The 19626-nt window shown below is 43.3% G+C and overlaps 1 protein-coding gene across 6 annotated transcripts in view; it reads right to left on the reverse strand.

The window, feature by feature from the left end:
- Positions 1-637: 637 nt before the first annotated feature.
- LOC124038062 (exocyst complex component 2-like) overlaps positions 638-19626 on the reverse strand; it is a 153074-nt gene continuing 134085 nt past the window's right edge. For all 6 annotated transcript variants that reach the window (XM_046353468.1, XM_046353467.1, XM_046353471.1 and 3 more), the window contains 5 exons: positions 10493-10548; positions 9810-9932; positions 2122-2183; positions 1385-1444; positions 638-1226 (listed from right to left, as the gene is read on the reverse strand). In XM_046353468.1, the coding sequence (XP_046209424.1) occupies positions 1133-1226; positions 1385-1444; positions 2122-2183; positions 9810-9932; positions 10493-10548 (395 nt within the window). In that variant the 3' untranslated portion in view covers positions 638-1132. The remainder of the gene's footprint in view (positions 1227-1384; positions 1445-2121; positions 2184-9809; positions 9933-10492; positions 10549-19626) is intronic.

The raw sequence follows: 19626 nt of genomic DNA on the forward strand, positions 1-19626 counted from the left end.
ATGGCAAATTATTGTCTAATAATTATAAAAAATCAAAACTTACATATTGTTGTAAAACATTTCAATCTCATGATCTTTTATTAGCATTTTTTTGGTTAGAGCTAGTTGATTTCTGGAAGGTTATTCAAGTTCTCATCATGTTTTGTGTTGAGTTGTCTCGTAATGAGTGATGTTTTCATAATTAGTCATGTACGTGTGTAAAATGATACAATATTTTGTGATAAAATCCCACAGTGCCCGTTCTAGGGACGCGCCCTTTGATAATCCCACGACTCATGGGTGTGGCAGCCTTCGTCTACTACTACGTCTGACATACGACCGCAACCATCCATCGCAGTTCAGGAATGGCTAACTCCTCACACCTACAACCGAAATCTCTGTGCAACATTTTGGTTTATAGCCAGTAACTAAGGAGTTAACAGACCACTCCCCACCCCGCCCTACCAATACCCTAACCGGCCCTACCCCAGACTCTAGTGTGCCAGACATTGTGTGAGCTGTTAGTACAACAACCGCCAGAGGTGACTGTTTTGGCTATTAACGTACTGTTGCACAGCTGAGGCCTTACCGTCTATGGGACAGAGATGACTATATGCTCTCTCTTTCACTGTCACAAATGTGGCTGGTTACAAGAACATGCATAATATAAATGTGTCTTTTATTTGGCAATGGAGACGGTAATAAGAGGACAGAGCATAATAATGACCATGTGCAGTTTCTTTATGAACATACAGAAATCAGGGACCACATATGTTGACTGGTTTCTCAGTAGAAGAGAGACAGTCTTGTCTCAAACACCAGGCTGGCATGACCTAGCTTGCCTACAAGGGACTGGGATGCTGATTTCTAGATGAGTGGCCATCTAACAATAGCGTAATTAGCATGATTCCACAGTAGAGGGGCTGCCCAGATTAACTATGAGATTAACTCAGAAAATGAATGTACATATCTAAGATTAAAAAATAGATTAGCGTGAAAAAGACTAGTGTGCTAATTTCCATTCTAGATCTTATAACAATTTAACAAAAAGCTACGAGAGTTTATCGGTGCAAGTAAATTGGCATTGCACATATTTGATAGATAGAGATACTATAGTGCCATTATATTAATGTTGAAAAGACATTTTACAGACTCATCTCTTGACAGGCTGGACATTAGAGGGCTGGAAACAGGTGAGCTGGAGCTGCATACTGCTCTTAAACTTATTCAGCAGCTCCTCCAGTAACCTAGAGAGAGAGAGAGAGCGAGAGGGAGGGAGAAAGAAGACAAGAGACAGACAGAGGGAAAATAAGAGGTAGAATCATCCCCACTGTACTGTGCAGGTTGGCATTTTTCATCATGAATCTTGTTCTAGTGGCATCTTGAACCTTAATGAATGACTTACTTTTTGTCTGCTCCGTTGTGTAGCTGGGGAAGGACCTCCAGAGCCTGCTTGAAGCTGGCGCTTAAACAAGATATACACAGTTAACACAACACCACACATTACCAACAAATTATACTACACACACAGAAGGAGAGAGAGAGACATACCATAACACAAAGACAGACTCATATTAAGTCACAGAACCTGATTCAACCAGTTGGATTGCTGGTAAAGTTCTGCTTAAGTCACAGAACCTGATTCAACCAGTTGGATTGCTGGTAAAGTTCTGCTTAAGTCACAGAACCTGATTCAACCAGTTGGATTGCTGGTAAAGTTCTGCTTAAGTCACAGAACCTGATTCAACCAGTTGGATTGCTGGTAAAGTTCTGCTTAAGTCACAGAACCTGATTCAACCAGTTGGATTGCTGGTAAAGTTCTGCTTAAGTCACAGAACCTGATTCAACCAGTTGGATTGCTGGTAAAGTTCTGCTTAAGTCACAGAACCTGATTCAACTAGTTGGATTGCTGGTAAAGTTCTGCTTTCGCTTCCTTTTCCATATACCACCAGGTGATGACGACTAGAGGTGTGGGGAAGATGAATGTGATTTACAGGAATGAAAGTGAGAGTAATGTATAATCTCTGTAATTCATGTACATGTGTATAGTATGCACAGTGTATGGAAGTGTAGTGTATGTGTACGTGTGGTAAACAGTTGTATAGTGGTGTACAGTGTCAGTGGGGGTTCTATGGGCCTTACTGGCTCTCAGATGACAGGTAGGAGGCTACAGCATCTCTCAGAGAATCTATCTCCAAACGGGCCTGCAGAGAGAGAAAGAGAGGGATGAAAGAGGATAAAGAGAAAGAAAGGAATGGATAAAAGCATATACAGATATACTTAGGGTACTTAAAGTATCAACATTTAAAGCTGTAGAGTGAGCAGTATATAGTAGTTTCACGAGTCAGGATATGAGCCAGATGCAGACACAGGAGGCGAATAGTTCGATACTCAGAATATTTATTATACAAAGGGGCAAGCAAAGGGCAGGTCGAGGGCAGGCAGTGGTTCGTAATTCAAGGCAGGGTCAAACAGGGACAGAACGGCAGCCAGGCTCAGGGTCAGGACAGGCAGAAAGGTCAGATCTGGGAAGACTAGAAAAACAAAACTTGAGTGCAAGAGAAACAGGAATAGGAGACACAGGGCAGTGAGACAGAGGTTTAATCCTAGACACATGGAAAGTGGGATGTATACAGAGGGTGCGGGTCAACAGAAGACGAACAGCGATGGGGCTAAGGACTTTAGAGATGGGGAAAGGGCCGATAAAGCGGGGGGGGGAGGGAGTTTACAGGACTCACCCGGAGTGCAGAGCCATACCCTCTGCCCGAGACGATAGCGGGTAGCCAGGGTCCGGCGCTCTTCTTAAGACCACCTCCAGGTATCGTAGACAAGCGGACCGCAACCGGGCCCCGGCTACCAGCTATACCTCTTCCAGGTATGCCGACAGCGGTGGACAAACATCTGGAGCCGAGGGTGTTGACCTCTTCCCCAGGGAAGAGCCGGGGCTGATAACCCACGGAGCACTCGGAGGACGAGAGACCAATGGCCGAGCAGGGAAGGGTGTTCTGGGCGTATTCCACCCACACAAGTTATTGGCTCCAGGTGGGTGCGGTTGGCTGAGATGAGGCACTGAAGAGACATCACCAGGTCCTGATTGGCAAGCTCCGACTGGCCGCTAGATTCAATCCAAGAGGACTGGCTGGCTGACGACCCAATGAGGTTGCAGAAAGCCTTCCAGAATCGTGACGAGAACTCAAGACCACGATCCGAGACTATGTCGACCAGAAGTCCATGGATTTGGAAGACGTGCTGTACCATGAGTTGGGCCGTCTCCTTGGCTGAGGGTAATTTGGGAAGGGGGATTAAATGGGCAGCTTTGGAAAACCGATTCACCACCGGTGATGTTGCCATCAGACGGAGGGAGACCAATGACAAAGTTCAGGGTTATATGGGATCAGGGGCGATGAGGAACAGGGAGTGGTTGAAGGAGGCCGGCTGGAGCTTGCCGCGGAGTCTTAATCTCACCATGGGGATTAAAACGATGGGAAAGGAAAGAGCAGGGATACAGCTTTTGGTCCTGGGAAGAACGCTGGGACAGGACGGCCCTCACTCCAACGTCCGAGGTGTCAACCTCCACTACGAACTGACAGGACCGGTCCGGATGGATTAAGATGGGGGCGATGTTTGAGATCCAAAAACACCCGGTCAGCAGCTGGGGACCACGTGAATGGAACCTTGGGTGAGGTGAGTGCAGAGAGGGGGAAGCCAGGGTGCTTTAGTCCCGGATGAAGTGGCGGTAGAAATGTGCAAACCAAAGGAAACGCTGCAGCTTCACTCTGGATGTGGGGCCACTCCACCACCACTCTCACCTTGTCCGGATCAATCTAAATGTTCCCGGCAGCGATGACGTATCCCAATAAAGGAGGTGGTGGAGCGATGAAATTCACACTTCTAGTTCTTCAGGAGGTGCTGGAGGACTTGTCGGATGTGGAGAACACACTCCTGAACCGAATGGGAATAGACAGCGATTTTGTCAAGGTAGACAAACACGAACCAGTTCAACATGTCACGGAGCACATCATTGACCAGAGCCTGGAACACTGTGGAAGTGTTGGTCAGTCCGAATGGCATAACCAGATACTCGTAGTGCCCATTAGCTGTGTTAAAGTCTGTCTTCTATTCATCTCCTTCCTGTGTCCGAACCAGATGGTAGGCGTTCCGAAGGTCCAACTTCGAGAATACGGTCTCCCCCTGGAGACGCTCGAAAGCCGAGGAGTGGTAGCGGGTAATGGTTCTTTACCGAGATGTCATTAACTAGGGCAGGTGTTCCGCTAGCGGAGCCCCTCGACAACATTCCACTGAAAAGGAAGCGCACGAAATTCAAAAATATTTTTTTGAAATATTTAACTTTCACACATTAACAAGTCCAATACAGCAAATGAAAGATAAACTTTTTGTTAATCTACCCATCGTGCCCGATTTCAAAAAGGCTTTACAGCGAAAGCACAACATATGATTAGGTCATAGCCAAGTCAAAAAAACACAGCCATTTTTCCAGCCAAACATAATATTAATCACTAACCTTTGATGATCTTCATCAGATGACACTCATAGGACATCATGTATGTTTGTTCGATAATGTGAATATTCATTTCCAAAAATCTCAGTTTACATTGGCGCGTTACGTGCAGGAATGTTTTGATTCCAAAACATCAGGTGATTTTGCAGAAATACTCATAATAAACATTGATAAAAGATACAAGTGTTATTCACATAATTAAAGATAGACTTCTCCTTAATGCAACCGCTGTGTCAGATAAAAAAAAACAGAAAAAGCATAATCTGAGTACGACGCTCAGAGCCCAATCCAGCCAAAGAAATATCTGCCATGTTGGAGTCAACAGAAGTTAGAAATAACATTATAAATATTCACTTACCTTTGATGATCTTCATCAGAAGGTACTCCCAGGAATCCCAGTTTGACAATAAATGACTGATTTGTTCCATAAAGTCCATCATTTATGTCCAAATAGTCACTTGTTGTTAGCGTGTTCAGCCCAGTAATCCATCTTCATGAGGCGTGAGCACCACGTCCAGACAAAAACTCAAAAAGTTCCGTTACAGGTCGTAGAAACAAGGCAAACGATGTATGGAATCTATCTTTAGGATGTTTTTAACATAAATCATCAATACGGTTCCTACCGGAGAATTCCATTGTCTGTAGAAAAGCACTGGAACGAGAGCTAACTCTGTCGGGAACGCACATCACGAGCCTGAGACACTCTGCCAGACCCATGACTCATTCAGCTCCCATTCCCCCCTCCTTTATAGCAGAAGCCTGAAACAAGTTTCTAAAGACGATTTACATCTAGTGGAAGCCTTTGGAAATGCAACTTGACCCCATAGGCACTGTGTATTTGGTAGGCCAAGCTTTGAAAAACTACAAACCTCAGATTTACCACTTCCTGGTTGGATTTTTCTCAGGTTTTCGCCTGCCATATGAGTTCTGTTATACTCACAGACATCATTCAAACATACTAATAATAATATGCATATATTAGCATCTGGGACAGAGTAGGAGGCAGTTCACTCTGGGCATGCTATTCATCCAAAAGTGAAAATGCTGCCCCCTATCCCAAAAATGTTAAGGCCCCAGTAGTCAACACACGGGCGCATGGTTTTGTCCTTCTTCTCTACAAAGAAGAACCCTGCGCTGGCAGGGGAGGAAGAAGGATGAATGAACCCTGCTCCCAGAGAGTTCTCAATGTACCCTTCCATGGTCCTGGTCTACGGGCAAGACAGGTAATAAAGCCACCCCAAGGCGGTGTAGTGCCAGGGAGGAGGTCAATGGCGCAGTCAAACAGTTGATGCGGAGGAAGAGATGTGGCGCGCGCCTTGTTGATGTGGCGCGCGCCTTGTTGATTTTGTCAAGGTAGACAAACACGAACCAGTTCAACATGTCACGGAGCACATCATTGACCAGAGCCTGGAACACTGTGGAAGTGTTGGTCAGTCCGAATGGCATAACCAGATACTCGTAGTGCCCATTAGCTGTGTTAAAGTCTGTCTTCTATTCATCTCCTTCCTGTGTCCGAACCAGATGGTAGGCGTTCCGAAGGTCCAACTTCGAGAATACGGTCTCCCCCTGGAGACGCTCGAAAGCCGAGGAGTGGTAGCGGGTAATGGTTCTTTACCGAGATGTCATTAACTAGGGCAGGTGTTCCGCTAGCGGAGCCCCTCGACAACATTCCACTGAAAAGGAAGCGCACGAAATTCAAAAATATTTTTTTGAAATATTTAACTTTCACACATTAACAAGTCCAATACAGCAAATGAAAGATAAACTTTTTGTTAATCTACCCATCGTGCCCGATTTCAAAAAGGCTTTACAGCGAAAGCACAACATATGATTAGGTCATAGCCAAGTCAAAAAAACACAGCCATTTTTCCAGCCAAACATAATATTAATCACTAACCTTTGATGATCTTCATCAGATGACACTCATAGGACATCATGTATGTTTGTTCGATAATGTGAATATTCATTTCCAAAAATCTCAGTTTACATTGGCGCATTACGTGCAGGAATGTTTTGATTCCAAAACATCAGGTGATTTTGCAGAAATACTCATAATAAACATTGATAAAAGATACAAGTGTTATTCACATAATTAAAGATAGACTTCTCCTTAATGCAACCGCTGTGTCAGATAAAAAAAAACAGAAAAAGCATAATCTGAGTACGACGCTCAGAGCCCAATCCAGCCAAAGAAATATCTGCCATGTTGGAGTCAACAGAAGTTAGAAATAACATTATAAATATTCACTTACCTTTGATGATCTTCATCAGAAGGTACTCCCAGGAATCCCAGTTTGACAATAAATGACTGATTTGTTCCATAAAGTCCATCATTTATGTCCAAATAGTCACTTGTTGTTAGCGTGTTCAGCCCAGTAATCCATCTTCATGAGGCGTGAGCACCACGTCCAGACAAAAACTCAAAAGTTCCGTTACAGGTCGTAGAAACAAGGCAAACGATGTATGGAATCTATCTTTAGGATGTTTTTAACATAAATCATCAATACGGTTCCTACCGGAGAATTCCATTGTCTGTAGAAAAGCACTGGAACGAGAGCTAACTCTGTCGGGAACGCACATCACGAGCCTGAGACACTCTGCCAGACCCATGACTCATTCAGCTCCCATTCCCCCCTCCTTTATAGCAGAAGCCTGAAACAAGTTTCTAAAGACGATTTACATCTAGTGGAAGCTTTTGGAAATGCAACTTGACCCCATAGGCACTGTGTATTTGGTAGGCCAAGCTTTGAAAAACTACAAACCTCAGATTTACCACTTCCTGGTTGGATTTTTCTCAGGTTTTCGCCTGCCATATGAGTTCTGTTATACTCACAGACATCATTCAAACATACTAATAATAATATGCATATATTAGCATCGGGGACAGAGTAGGAGGCAGTTCACTCTGGGCATGCTATTCATCCAAAAGTGAAAATGCTGCCCCCTATCCCAAAAATGTTAAGGCCCCAGTAGTCAACACACGGGCACATGGTTTTGTCCTTCTTCTCTACAAAGAAGAACCCTGCGCTGGCAGGGGAGGAAGAAGGATGAATGAACCCTGCTCCCAGAGAGTTCTCAATGTACCCTTCCATGGTCCTGGTCTACGGGCAAGACAGGTAATAAAGCCACCCCAAGGCGGTGTAGTGCCAGGGAGGAGGTCAATGGCGCAGTCAAACAGTTGATGCGGAGGAAGAGATGTGGCGCGCGCCTTGTTGAAAACCTCCCAGAGGTCCTGATACTCCACGGGAACTGCAGAGAGATCCAAGGCTTTCCCCAAGCGGAAGGAGGATGTCCAGGGGCGGGCTGCGCTGCCCTGAGGCAATGTGCATGGCAGAACGGGTTCCAAACCAGGATATAGCCCGTAGTCGATCAGGGGGTTGTGCCTCTGGAGCCACGACAAAACCCAAAACCAGGGCTGCGTGAGGACATTCAATGAGCAGGAACCGCGTGGACTCATTGTGATTCCCTGACACTCGCAGGTTAATAGGAATAGTACTGTGGGTAACCCTGCCAATAGAGCGTCCATCCAATGCTCTGGCGTCCATGGGAACGGAGAGGAGTTGTGTGGAGATACCCAGCTCCGACACCAGGGTAGTGTCTATAAAGCTCTCATCGGCCCCAGAGTCCACGAGTACCTGGAGAGATTTAAACCGGTCACCCCACAACAGGATAGCATGGAGAGGAGTATGAGTAATGGGAGCTGGGAAACTCCCTGTATGACCCACCAGCGTATTCGTACCTACTGATGAGCATGGGCTTTTTACTGGACAGTAATGTAATGTCCTGAAATTCCACAATACATACAGCTTTTAGAGCTCCGTCTGTGTAAACATTCCTCAAGGGACAATCTATCCCTGTCCAGTTGCATGGGCACTGTAGGAGGCGAGTCGACAGTCCTCAATGATTTCTGAGGGAACTTTGGTGATACTGGAATCTCTTGGGAATGCAAGCGTCACGGATTTCCAGGGTTCTTCGGAGGAGAGGGGAATATCGTGGACGGGTGCGTGTGCCCGGGATCAGACCTTTCTCTACTGCGTTCCAGTAGTCGCCCAACGATCCTTATGGTCAAGGCTATGAGAGAGTCGAGGTCCAAGGGCAGCTCCCGGGCTACGAGGTTGTCCTTAATTCACACTGATAATCCATGAAGGAACATGTCGAACAGGGATTCTGGGGTACAGGCACACTCAGTGGCTAAAGTGCAAAAGTCTACTGCGTAGTCTGCCACACTACAGGGGTCTTGGCACAGTTGAAGTAGCTTTACGAGCCACCTCTCTCTCAGACAACAGAGAGTCGAACACCTTCCTTACATCTGCCATGAAATCCTCCAGCCTAAGGCAAACAGTGGATTGTTGCTCCAACACCGCCGTAGCCCAGGCGAGTGCCCTCCCGGAAATCAGCGTTATAAGATATGTTATCTTAGAATGGTCAGACAGAAATGTAGAGGGCTGCAGCTCGAAAATGAGGGAGCGCTGGGAGAGAACCACCCAGCAGCTTCTGGGATCACCAGCATAGCGCTTCGGAGGAGGTAAGCCGGGGTAGGCTAAGGAGAAATGCCGCTGGTAGCGGGGTTACGGAGAGTCTGGGAGGTTACCGTAGTGGCTTGCTGCCTGTTAGATAATCTGCGGAATAGCTCCAGTAATGCATTGAAAGCATGGTCATGGTGTTCTGCCATGGTCTGGAGTCTTTCCATAAGCCTATGAAGGCACTTCCAATGTCTTCCAATGGTAGCTCCTTGGGAGAAGACAGCGTTGCAGAGCTGGTCAGAGTCTGCTGGGTCAGTCATGGCCAGTTCATACTACCACAACTCAGGTTATGACCCAGATGCAGAGACAGGAGGCAGATTGTATAATAAATATTCTGCATATCGTACTAAGGGGCAGGTAAAGGGCCGGTCGAGGGCAGGCAGTTCGTAATCCAAGGCAAGGTCAAACAGGCGCAGAACGGTAGGCAGGCTCAGGGTCAGGACAGACAGAACTGTAGGCAGGCTCAGGGTCAGGACAGGCAGAAAGGTCAGATCTGGGAAGACAACACACTGGTAAGACCTGACAAGACAAGACATACTTGCAATAGACAAACATAAAACGCAGGTATGAATACACAGGGTATAATGGGGAAAAATAGGAGACACCTGGTGGGGGGTGGAGACAAGCACAAGACAGGTGAAACAGATCAGGGTGTGACAAGTAGGTAGTACAGCTGGTTTGGAAGAGGTAGTTGGGGGTTACTGTGGTCAGTAAAAGAGGGTAAATCCCCGCACAATTGGCCCATTTGACTTACCTCAGGGAGTGGCAAACTGAAAGTGTGTGTGTACCTGTATGGCCCCGTTCTTGCTGAAGGAGGAGACGCACTGCATCAGGCGACTCATCTCTTCCGCCACAGCCTCAATGATTCTACTCAAAACCCTGGGAACTAGGTCCTTAGACACTGTAAAGACCTAAATTAGAGAGAGAGGGTTAGATTGGAGGTGTCCACTGATTCAATGAATTATGTAAGTCTACTGATTTAATGTAAGTAACGGTGAGAGGTTCTAGTCATTGTACAGAAAAGCAGTTTGTCTAAGGCACTGCATCGTAGGGCTAGAGGCGTTACTACAGACCCGAGTTCATTCCCGAGCTGTGCCTCAACCAGCCGTGGCCTGGAGTCCTGTAGGACAGTGCATAATTGGCCCAGTGTAATCTGGCTTAGGGAAGGGTTTGGTTTTACTTGGCTCATCGCTCCCTAGTGAATCCTTGTGGCGGGCTGGGTGCCTGCAGGCTGACCCTGGTGTTTCCTCCGACACATTGGTGCGGCTGGCTTCCGGGTTAAGCTGGCGGGTGATAAGGAGCGCAATTAGGCGGGTCATGTTTCGGAGGACACGACTCCACTTTCGCCTCTCCCAAGCCCGTTGGGGAGTTGCAGTGACGAGACAAGAACGAAATATGGGGAGAAAAAGTCAAATACAAAAAAAAAAGAAAAGTCATTTTAGTCGTGCATGTCTTTGAGTACAAAAATTACCTCTGCATGGACAGTGATGATGTTCACCAAGGCTTCTTTCAGGTAGTTCCTCACACCTGTAGGAAAGTAGTTTCACAATGACATCAAAACCCAGTCCAACACCCAAACCTGATGAAATGAAAATGATCCCAGAACAAACATTGACACGTTTTCTTTTACAATAAGACCAGACTAAAATGGAGTGGGTGTGGAACAAAAGTTGTGTCAAGCTTGGAGTTCTATTTTTGTCTGGCATTAAGGCGGCACTAGTCGCTCTGGATAAGAGCGTCTGCTAAATGACTTAAATGTAAATGTAAATGTAGTGTCAAACACACATTCATTTGCAATTTCGACTTATTAAAGCCAGCGTTCTGCTACTTTCTGTTGAGTAAGGATTGGTCATTTACCGGTCTTATACCAGCGCTGTGACTTTTTTTATCCTGGCAATTTTACGATACAATTCAAATGTACATGTATTTATTGTTGTTGTTTAAAACAAAACAGATTGGTAAAAAAAAATAAGAAGCAAACTTATTAGAATGATTCACCGCCCTGGTTTTATTGTGAGATCGTCCGTGGTGCAATGCAACTTCTGGAGAAGTGCGAATGTCATCTGATCTGTTAGATGGTTATGATTATAAAATTATATTTGGCAGCAGTATAACGGTCAGTGGGCATTCTCCTTTATTCTTTATATTGGCTCTTTGTGCAGCTACTGTGATGGGATGTGTGTTACACCCTCCACAGTCTGTTTTAATATTATATGCCTGTTAGTGTATTTAGAGAGAGTCTATTTGAAACAAATGGTTTCAATCGTTTAGAATTTGATTAGAACTATTCGCTCTCGGGGCCTCCCGTTTGAGGCGTCACTAAAGACCCTGGATCAATCCCAGCTGGCCGTGACAGGGAGACCCATGAGACGGCGCACAATTGACCCAGTGTCGTCCGGGTTAGGGAAGGGTTTGGCCGGCCGGGATTTCCTTGTCCCATCGCGCTCTAGCGACTCCTTGTGGTGGGCCAGGTGCCTGCAATGTGACTTCGATGAAGTCGAAGGTGTTTCTTCCGACACATTGGTGCGGCTGGCTTCCGGGTTAAGCGAGCAGTGTGTCAAGAAGCAGTAGGGCTTGGCAGGGTTGTGTTTCGGAGGACGCATGGCTCCAGACCTTCGCCTCTCCCGAGTCTGAAGGGGAGTTACAGTGATGGGACAAGACTAACTACCAATTGGATTTCATGAAAAAGGGGTAAAAGAACAAAACAATATATAGGAGTTGAAGTCGGAAGCTTACATACACTTAGGATGGAGTCATTAAAACTCGTTTTTCAACCACTATGCCATCTATTTTGTTAAGTGCACCAGTCCCTCTTGCAGCAAAGCACCCCACAACATGACACTGCCACCCCCGTGCTTCACGGTTGGGATGGGGTTCTTTGGCTTGCAAGCCTCCCCCTTTTTCCTCCAAACATAACGATGGTCATTATGGCCAAAAAGTTATATTTTTGTTTCATCAGACCAGAGATCATTTTTCCACATGTGCAGTTGTAACCCGTAGTCTGGCTTTTCTACGGCGGTTTTGGAGCAGTGGCTTCTTCCTTGCTGAGTGGCCTTTCAGGTTATGTCGATATAGGAATCGTTTTACTGTGGATATAGATACTTCTGTATCTGTTTCCTCCAGCATCTGAGACAGAACACGTCTTCCTTCTGAGTGGTATGACGGCTGCGTGGTCCCATGGTGTTTGGTCAATATGGCCAAACCGTTCTATTTTTGTTTCATCAGACCATCAGTTGCAAACCATAGTCTGGTCTTCCTGGCTGATCGGCCTGTCAGGTTGTGTCGATATAGGACTTGTTTTACTGTTGATATAGATACTTTTGTACCTTATTCATACAGCATCTTCACAAGGTCCTTTGCTGTTGTTCTGGGATTTATTTGGACTTTTCACACCAAAGTATGTTCATCTCTAGGAGACAGAATGCGTCTCCATAACGAGCGGTATGAAGGCTGCGTGGTCCCATGGTGTTTATACTTGCGTACTATTGTTTGTACAGATGAACGTGGTACCTTCAGGCATTTGGAAATTGCTCACAAGGATGAACCAGGCTTGTGGAGGTCTACATTTTTGTTCCTGAGGTAGTGGCTGATTTCTTTTGATTTTCCCATGATGTCAAGCAAAGAGGTACTGAGTTTGAAGGTAGTCCTTGAAATACAACCACAGGTACACCTCCAATTGACTCAAATGATGTCAATTAGCCTATCAGAAGCTTCTAAAGCCATGACATAATTTTTCTGGAATTTTCCAAGCTGTTTATTAAAGGCACAGTTAACTTACTGTATGTAAACTCCTGATCCACTGGAATTGTGGTACAGTGAATTACAAGTGATATAATCTGTAAACAATTGTTGGAAAAATGACTTGTGTCAAGCACAAAGTAGATGTTCTAACCGACTCGCCAAAACTATAGTTTGTTAACAAGAAATATGTGGAGTGGTTGAAAAACAAGTTTTAATGACCCCAACATAAGTGTATGTAAACATCCTGACTTCAACTGTAGTTGATTTTATTTTTAAAAAACATAGGGTTTGTCTATATATGGAAAAATACACATTTAAACATTTTTACCAATTGATTAGTCGAAATAAGACGACTTTTGGCCGACCAAGATTATTATTTTTTGTCGGGGACAGCCCTAAACAAGTGACATCATTAAGGGATCATAGCTTTCACCTGGATTCAACGCCAGGACAGCGGAGTCAATCACCACCTTCCGGAGACACCTGAAACCCCACCTCTTTAAGGAATACCTAGGATAGGATAAAGTAATCCTTCTCACCCCCCTTAAAATATTTAGATGCACTATTGTAAAGTGGTTGTTCCACTGGATGTCATAAGGTGAATGCACCAATTTGTAAGTCGCTCTGGATAAGAGCGTCTGCTAAATGACTTAAATGTAATGTAAATGTAACTGGTCAGTCATGGAAAGAGCATAATGTTTTGTACACTCAATGTATATTTCCATGTTGAAGCCATGCAATTACTTAGAACAATGTGGACTGCGAACAGGTTCAAGTTAACGTATTTCGCAAAGATGGGACATGTTGTTACGTTGTTCCTGTAAGATGGGATAGGTCTACATGTTGTTCCTGTAAGATGGGATAGGTCTACATGTTGTTTCTGTAAGACGGGATAGGTCTACATGTTGTTACGTTGTTTCTGTAAGATGGGATAGGTCTACATGTTGTTTCTGTAAGATGGGATAGGTCTACATGTTGTTACGTTGTTTCTGTAAGATGGGATAGGTCTACATGTTGTTTCTGTAAGATGGGATAGGTCTACATGTTGTTTCTGTAAGATGGGATAGGTCTACATGTTGTTTCTGTAAGATGGGATAGGTCTACATGTTGTTACGTTGTTTCTGTAAGATGGGATAGGTCTACATGTTGTTACGTTGTTTCTGTAAGATGGGATAGGTCTACATGTTGTTACGTTGTTTCTGTAAGATGGGATAGGTCTACATGTTGTTACGTTGTTTCTGTAAGATGGGATAGGTCTACATGTTGTTTCTGAAAGATGTGATAGGTCTACATGTTGTTTCTGTAAGATGGGATAGGTCTACATGTTGTTTCTGTAAGATGGGATAGGTCTACATGTTGTTACGTTGTTTCTGTAAGATGGGATAGGTCTACATGTTGTTACGTTGTTTCTGTAAGATGGGATAGGTCTACATGTTGTTACGTTGTTTCTGTAAGATGGGATAGGTCTACATGTTGTTTCTGTAAGATGGGATAGGTCTACATGTTGTTTCTGTAAGATGGGATAGGTCTACATGTTGTTACGTTGTTTCTGTAAGATGGGATAGGTCTACATGTTGTTACGTTGTTTCTGTAAGATGGGATAGGTCTACATGTTGTTACGTTGTTTCTGTAAGATGGGATAGGTCTACATGTTGTTACGTTGTTTCTGTAAGATGGGATAGGTCTACATGTTGTTTCTGTAAGATGGGATAGGTCTACATGTTGTTTCTGTAAGATGGGATAGGTCTACATGTTGTTTCTGTAAGATGGGATAGGTCTACATGTTGTTACGTTGTTTCTGTAAGATGGGATAGGTCTACATGTTGTTACTGTTGTTTCTGTAAGATGGGATAGGTCTACATGTTGTTACGTTGTTTCTGTAAGATGGGATAGGTCTACATGTTGTTACGTTGTTTCTGTAAGATGGGATAGGTCTACATGTTGTTACGTTGTTTCTGTAAGATGGGATAGGTCTACACGTTGTTTCTGTAAGATGGGATAGGTCTACATGTTGTTACGTTGTTTCTGTAAGATGGGATAGGTCTACATGTTGTTACGTTGTTTCTGTAAGATGGGATAGGTCTACACGTTGTTTCTGTAAGATGGGATAGGTCTACAGGTTGTTACGTTGTTTCTGTAAGATGGGATAGGTCTACATGTTGTTACGTTGTTTCTGTAAGATGGGATAGGTCTACACGTTGTTTCTGTAAGATGGGATAGGTCTACATGTTGTTTCTGTAAGATGGGATAGGTCTACATGTTGTTTCTGTAAGATGGGATAGGTCTACATGTTGTTTCTGTAAGATGGGATAGGTCTACATGTTGTTTCTGTAAGATGGGATAGGTCTACATGTTGTTTCTGTAAGATGGGATAGGTCTACATGTTGTTTCTGTAAGATGGGATAGGTCTACATGTTGTTTCTGTAAGATGGGATAGGTCTACATGTTGTTTCTGTAAGATGGGATAGGTCTACATGTTGTTTCTGTAAGATGGGATAGGTCTACATGTTGTTTCTGTAAGATGGGATAGGTCTACATGTTGTTTCTGTAAGATGGGATAGGTCTACATGTTGTTGTTTCTGTAAGATGGGATAGGTCTACATGTTGTTTCTGTAAGATGGGATAGGTCTACATGTTGTTTCTGTAAGATGGGATAGGTCTACATGTTGTTTTTGTAAGATGGGATAGGTCTACATGTTGTTTCTGTAAGATGGGATAGGTCTACATGTTGTTTCTGTAAGATGGGATAGGTCTACATGTTGTTTCTGTAAGATGGGATAGGTCTACATGTTGTTACGTTGTTTCTGTAAGATGGGATAGGTCTACATGTTGTTACGTTGTTTCTGTAAGATGGGATAGGTCTACATGTTAAGTTGTTTCTGTAAGATGGGATAGGTCTACATGTTGTTACGTTGTTTCTGTAAGATGGGATAGGTCTACATGTTGTTTCTGTAAGATGGGATAGGTCTACATGTTGTTTCTGTAAGATGGGATAGGTCTACATGTTGTTTCTGTAAGATGGGATAGGTCTACATGTTGTTTCTGTAAGATGGGATAGGTCTACATGTTGTTTCTGTAAGATGGGATAGGTCTACATGTTGTTTCTGTTGTTTCTGTTTCTGTAAGATGGGATAGGTCTACATGTTGTTACGTTGTTTCTGTAAGATGGGATAGGTCTACATGTTGTTACGTTGTTTCTGTAAGATGGGATAGGTCTACATGTTGTTACGTTGTTTCTGTAAGATGGGATAGGTCTACATGTTGTTTCTGTAAGATTGTTACGTTGTTTCTGTAAGATGGGATAGGTCTACACGTTGTTTCTGTAAGATGGGATAGGTCTACACGTTGTTTCTGTAAGATGGGATAGGTCTACATGTTGTTACGTTGTTTCTGTAAGATGGGATAGGTCTACATGTTGTTTCTGTAAGATGGGATAGGTCTACATGTTGTTTCTGTAAGATGGGATAGGTCTACATGTTGTTTCTGTAAGATGGGATAGGTCTACACGTTGTTGTTGTTTCTGTAAGATGGGATAGGTCTACATGTTGTTTCTGTAAGATGGGATAGGTCTACATGTTGTTTCTGTAAGATGGGATAGGTCTACATGTTGTTACGTTGTTTCTGTAAGATGGGATAGGTCTATGTTGTTACGTTGTTTCATGGGATGTTACGTTGTTTCTGTAAGATGGGATAGGTCTACATGTTGTTACGTTGTTTCTGTAAGATGGGATAGGTCTACACGTTGTTTCTGTAAGATGGGATAGGTCTACATGTTGTTACGTTGTTTCTGTAAGATGGGATAGGTCTACATACGTTGTTTCTGTAAGATGGGATAGGTCTACATGTTGTTACTCTGTTGTTTCTGTAAGATGGGATAGGTCTACATGTTGTTTCTGTAAGATGGGATAGGTCTACATGTTGTTTCTGTAAGATGGGATAGGTCTACATGTTGTTTCTGTAAGATGGGATAGGTCTACATGTTGTTTCTGTAAGATGGGATAGGTCTACATGTTGTTTCTGTAAGATGGGATAGGTCTACATGTTGTTTCTGTAAGATGGGATAGGTCTACATGTTGTTTCTGTAAGATGGGATAGGTCTACATGTTGTTTCTGTAAGATGGGATAGGTCTACATGTTGTTTCTGTAAGATGGGATAGGTCTACATGTTGTTTCTGTAAGATGGGATAGGTCTACATGTTGTTTCTGTAAGATGGGATAGGTCTACATGTTGTTTCTGTAAGATGGGATAGGTCTACATGTTGTTTCTGTAAGATGGGATAGGTCTACATGTTGTTTCTGTAAGATGGGATAGGTCTACATGTTGTTTCTGTAAGATGGGATAGGTCTACATGTTGTTTCTGTAAGATGGGATAGGTCTACATGTTGTTTCTGTAAGATGGGATAGGTCTACATGTTGTTTCTGTAAGATGGGATAGGTCTACATGTTGTTACGTTGTTTCTGTAAGATGGGATAGGTCTACATGGGATAGGTCTACATGTTGTTTCTGTAAGATGGGATAGGTCTACATGTTGTTACGTTGTTTCTGTAAGATGGGATAGGTCTACATGTTGTTTCTGTAAGATGGGATAGGTCTACATGTTGTTACGTTGTTTCTGTAAGATGGGATAGGTCTACATGTTGTTACGTTGTTTCTGTAAGATGGGATAGGTCTACATGTTGTTACGTTGTTTCTGTAAGATGGGATAGGTCTACACGTTGTTTCTGTAAAGTGGATAGGTCTACATGTTGTACGTTGTTTCTGTAAGATGGGATAGGTCTACATGTTGTTGTTTCTGTAAGATGGGATAGGTCTACATGTTGTTGTTGTTTCTGTAAGATGGGATAGGTCTACATGTTGTTACGTTGTTTCTGTAAGATGGGAAGATGTTGGATGGGATAGGTCTACATGTTGTTACGTTGTTTCTGTAAGATGGGATAGGTCTACATGTTGTTACGTTGTTTCTGTAAGATGGGATAGGTCTACATGTTGTTACGTTGTTTCTGTAAGATGGGATAGGTCTACATGTTGTTTCTGTAAGATGGGATAGGTCTACATGTTAGGTTACATGTTGTTTCTGTAAGATGGGATAGGTCTACATGTTGTTACGTTGTTTCTGTAAGATGGGATAGGTCTACACGTTGTTTCTGTAAGATGGGATAGGTCTACACGTTGTTTCTGTAAGATGGGATAGGTCTACATGTTGTTTCTGTAAGATGGGATAGGTCTACATGTTGTTTCTGTAAGATGGGATAGGTCTACATGTTGTTTCTGTAAGATGGGATAGGTCTACATGTTGTTTCTGTAAGATGGGATAGGTCTACATGTTGTTTCTGTAAGATGGGATAGGTCTACATGTTGTTTCTGTAAGATGGGATAGGTCTACATGTTGTTGTTGTTTCTGTAAGATGGGATAGGTCTACATGTTGTTTCTGTAAGATGGGATAGGTCTACATGTTGTTTCTGTAAGATGGGATAGGTCTACATGTTGTTTCTGTAAGATGGGATAGGTCTACATGTTACGTTGTTTCTGTAAGATGGGATAGGTCTACATGTTGTTACGTTGTTTCTGTAAGATGGGATAGGTCTACATGTTGTTACGTTGTTTCTGTAAGATGGGATAGGTCTACATGTTGTTTCTGTAAGATGGGATAGGTCTACATGTTGTTTCTGTAAGATGGGATAGGTCTACATGTTGTTTCTGTAAGATGGGATAGGTCTACATGTTGTTTTGTTTCTGTAAGATGGGATAGGTCTACATGTTGTTTCTGTAAGATGGGATAGGTCTACATGTTGTTTCTGTAAGATGGGATAGGTCTACATGTTGTTACGTTGTTTCTGTAAGATGGGATAGGTCTACATGTTGTTACGTTGTTTCTGTAAGATGGGATAGGTCTACATGTTGTTACGTTGTTTCTGTAAGATGGGATAGGTCTACACGTTGTTTCTGTAAGATGGGATAGGTCTACATGTTGTTACGTTGTTTCTGTAAGATGGGATAGGTCTACATGTTGTTACGTTGTTTCTGTAAGATGGGATAGGTCTACATGTTGTTACGTTGTTTCTGTAAGATGGGATAGGTCTACATGTTGTTTCTGTGTTGTTGTTTCTGTAAGATGGGATAGGTCTACACGTTGTTTCTGTAAGATGGGATAGGTCTACGTTGTTTCTGTAAGATGGGATAGGTCTACATGTTGTTTCTGTAAGATGGGATAGGTCTACATGTTGTTGTTGTTTCTGTAAGATGGGATAGGTCTACATGTTGTTACGTTGTTTCTGTAAGATGGGATAGGTCTACACACGTTGTTTCTGTAAGATGGGATAGGTCTACATGTTGTTACGTTGTTTCTGTAAGATGGGATAGGTCTACATACGTTGTTTCTGTAAGATGGGATAGGTCTACATGTTGTTGTTGTTTCTGTAAGATGGGATAGGTCTACATGTTGTTGTTGTTTCTGTAAGATGGGATAGGTCTACATGTTGTTACGTTGTTTCTGTAAGATGGGATAGGTCTACATGTTGTTACGTTGTTTCTGTAAGATGGGATAGGTCTACATGTTGTTGTTGTTTCTGTAAGATGGGATAGGTCTACATGTTGTTTCTGTAAGATGGGATAGGTCTACATGTTGTTACGTTGTTTCTGTAAGATGGGATAGGTCTACAGATGGGATAGGTCTACGTTGTTTCTGTAAGATGGGATAGGTCTACATGTTGTTTCTGTAAGATGGGATAGGTCTACATGTTGTTTCTGTAAGATGGGATAGGTCTACATGTTGTTTCTGTAAGATGGGATAGGTCTACATGTTGTTTCTGTAAGATGGGATAGGTCTACATGTTGTTTCTGTAAGATGGGATAGGTCTACAT

This window comes from Oncorhynchus gorbuscha, linkage group LG06 (genome assembly GCF_021184085.1).
Source record: "Oncorhynchus gorbuscha isolate QuinsamMale2020 ecotype Even-year linkage group LG06, OgorEven_v1.0, whole genome shotgun sequence".
NCBI classification, from domain to species: domain Eukaryota; kingdom Metazoa; phylum Chordata; class Actinopteri; order Salmoniformes; family Salmonidae; genus Oncorhynchus; species Oncorhynchus gorbuscha.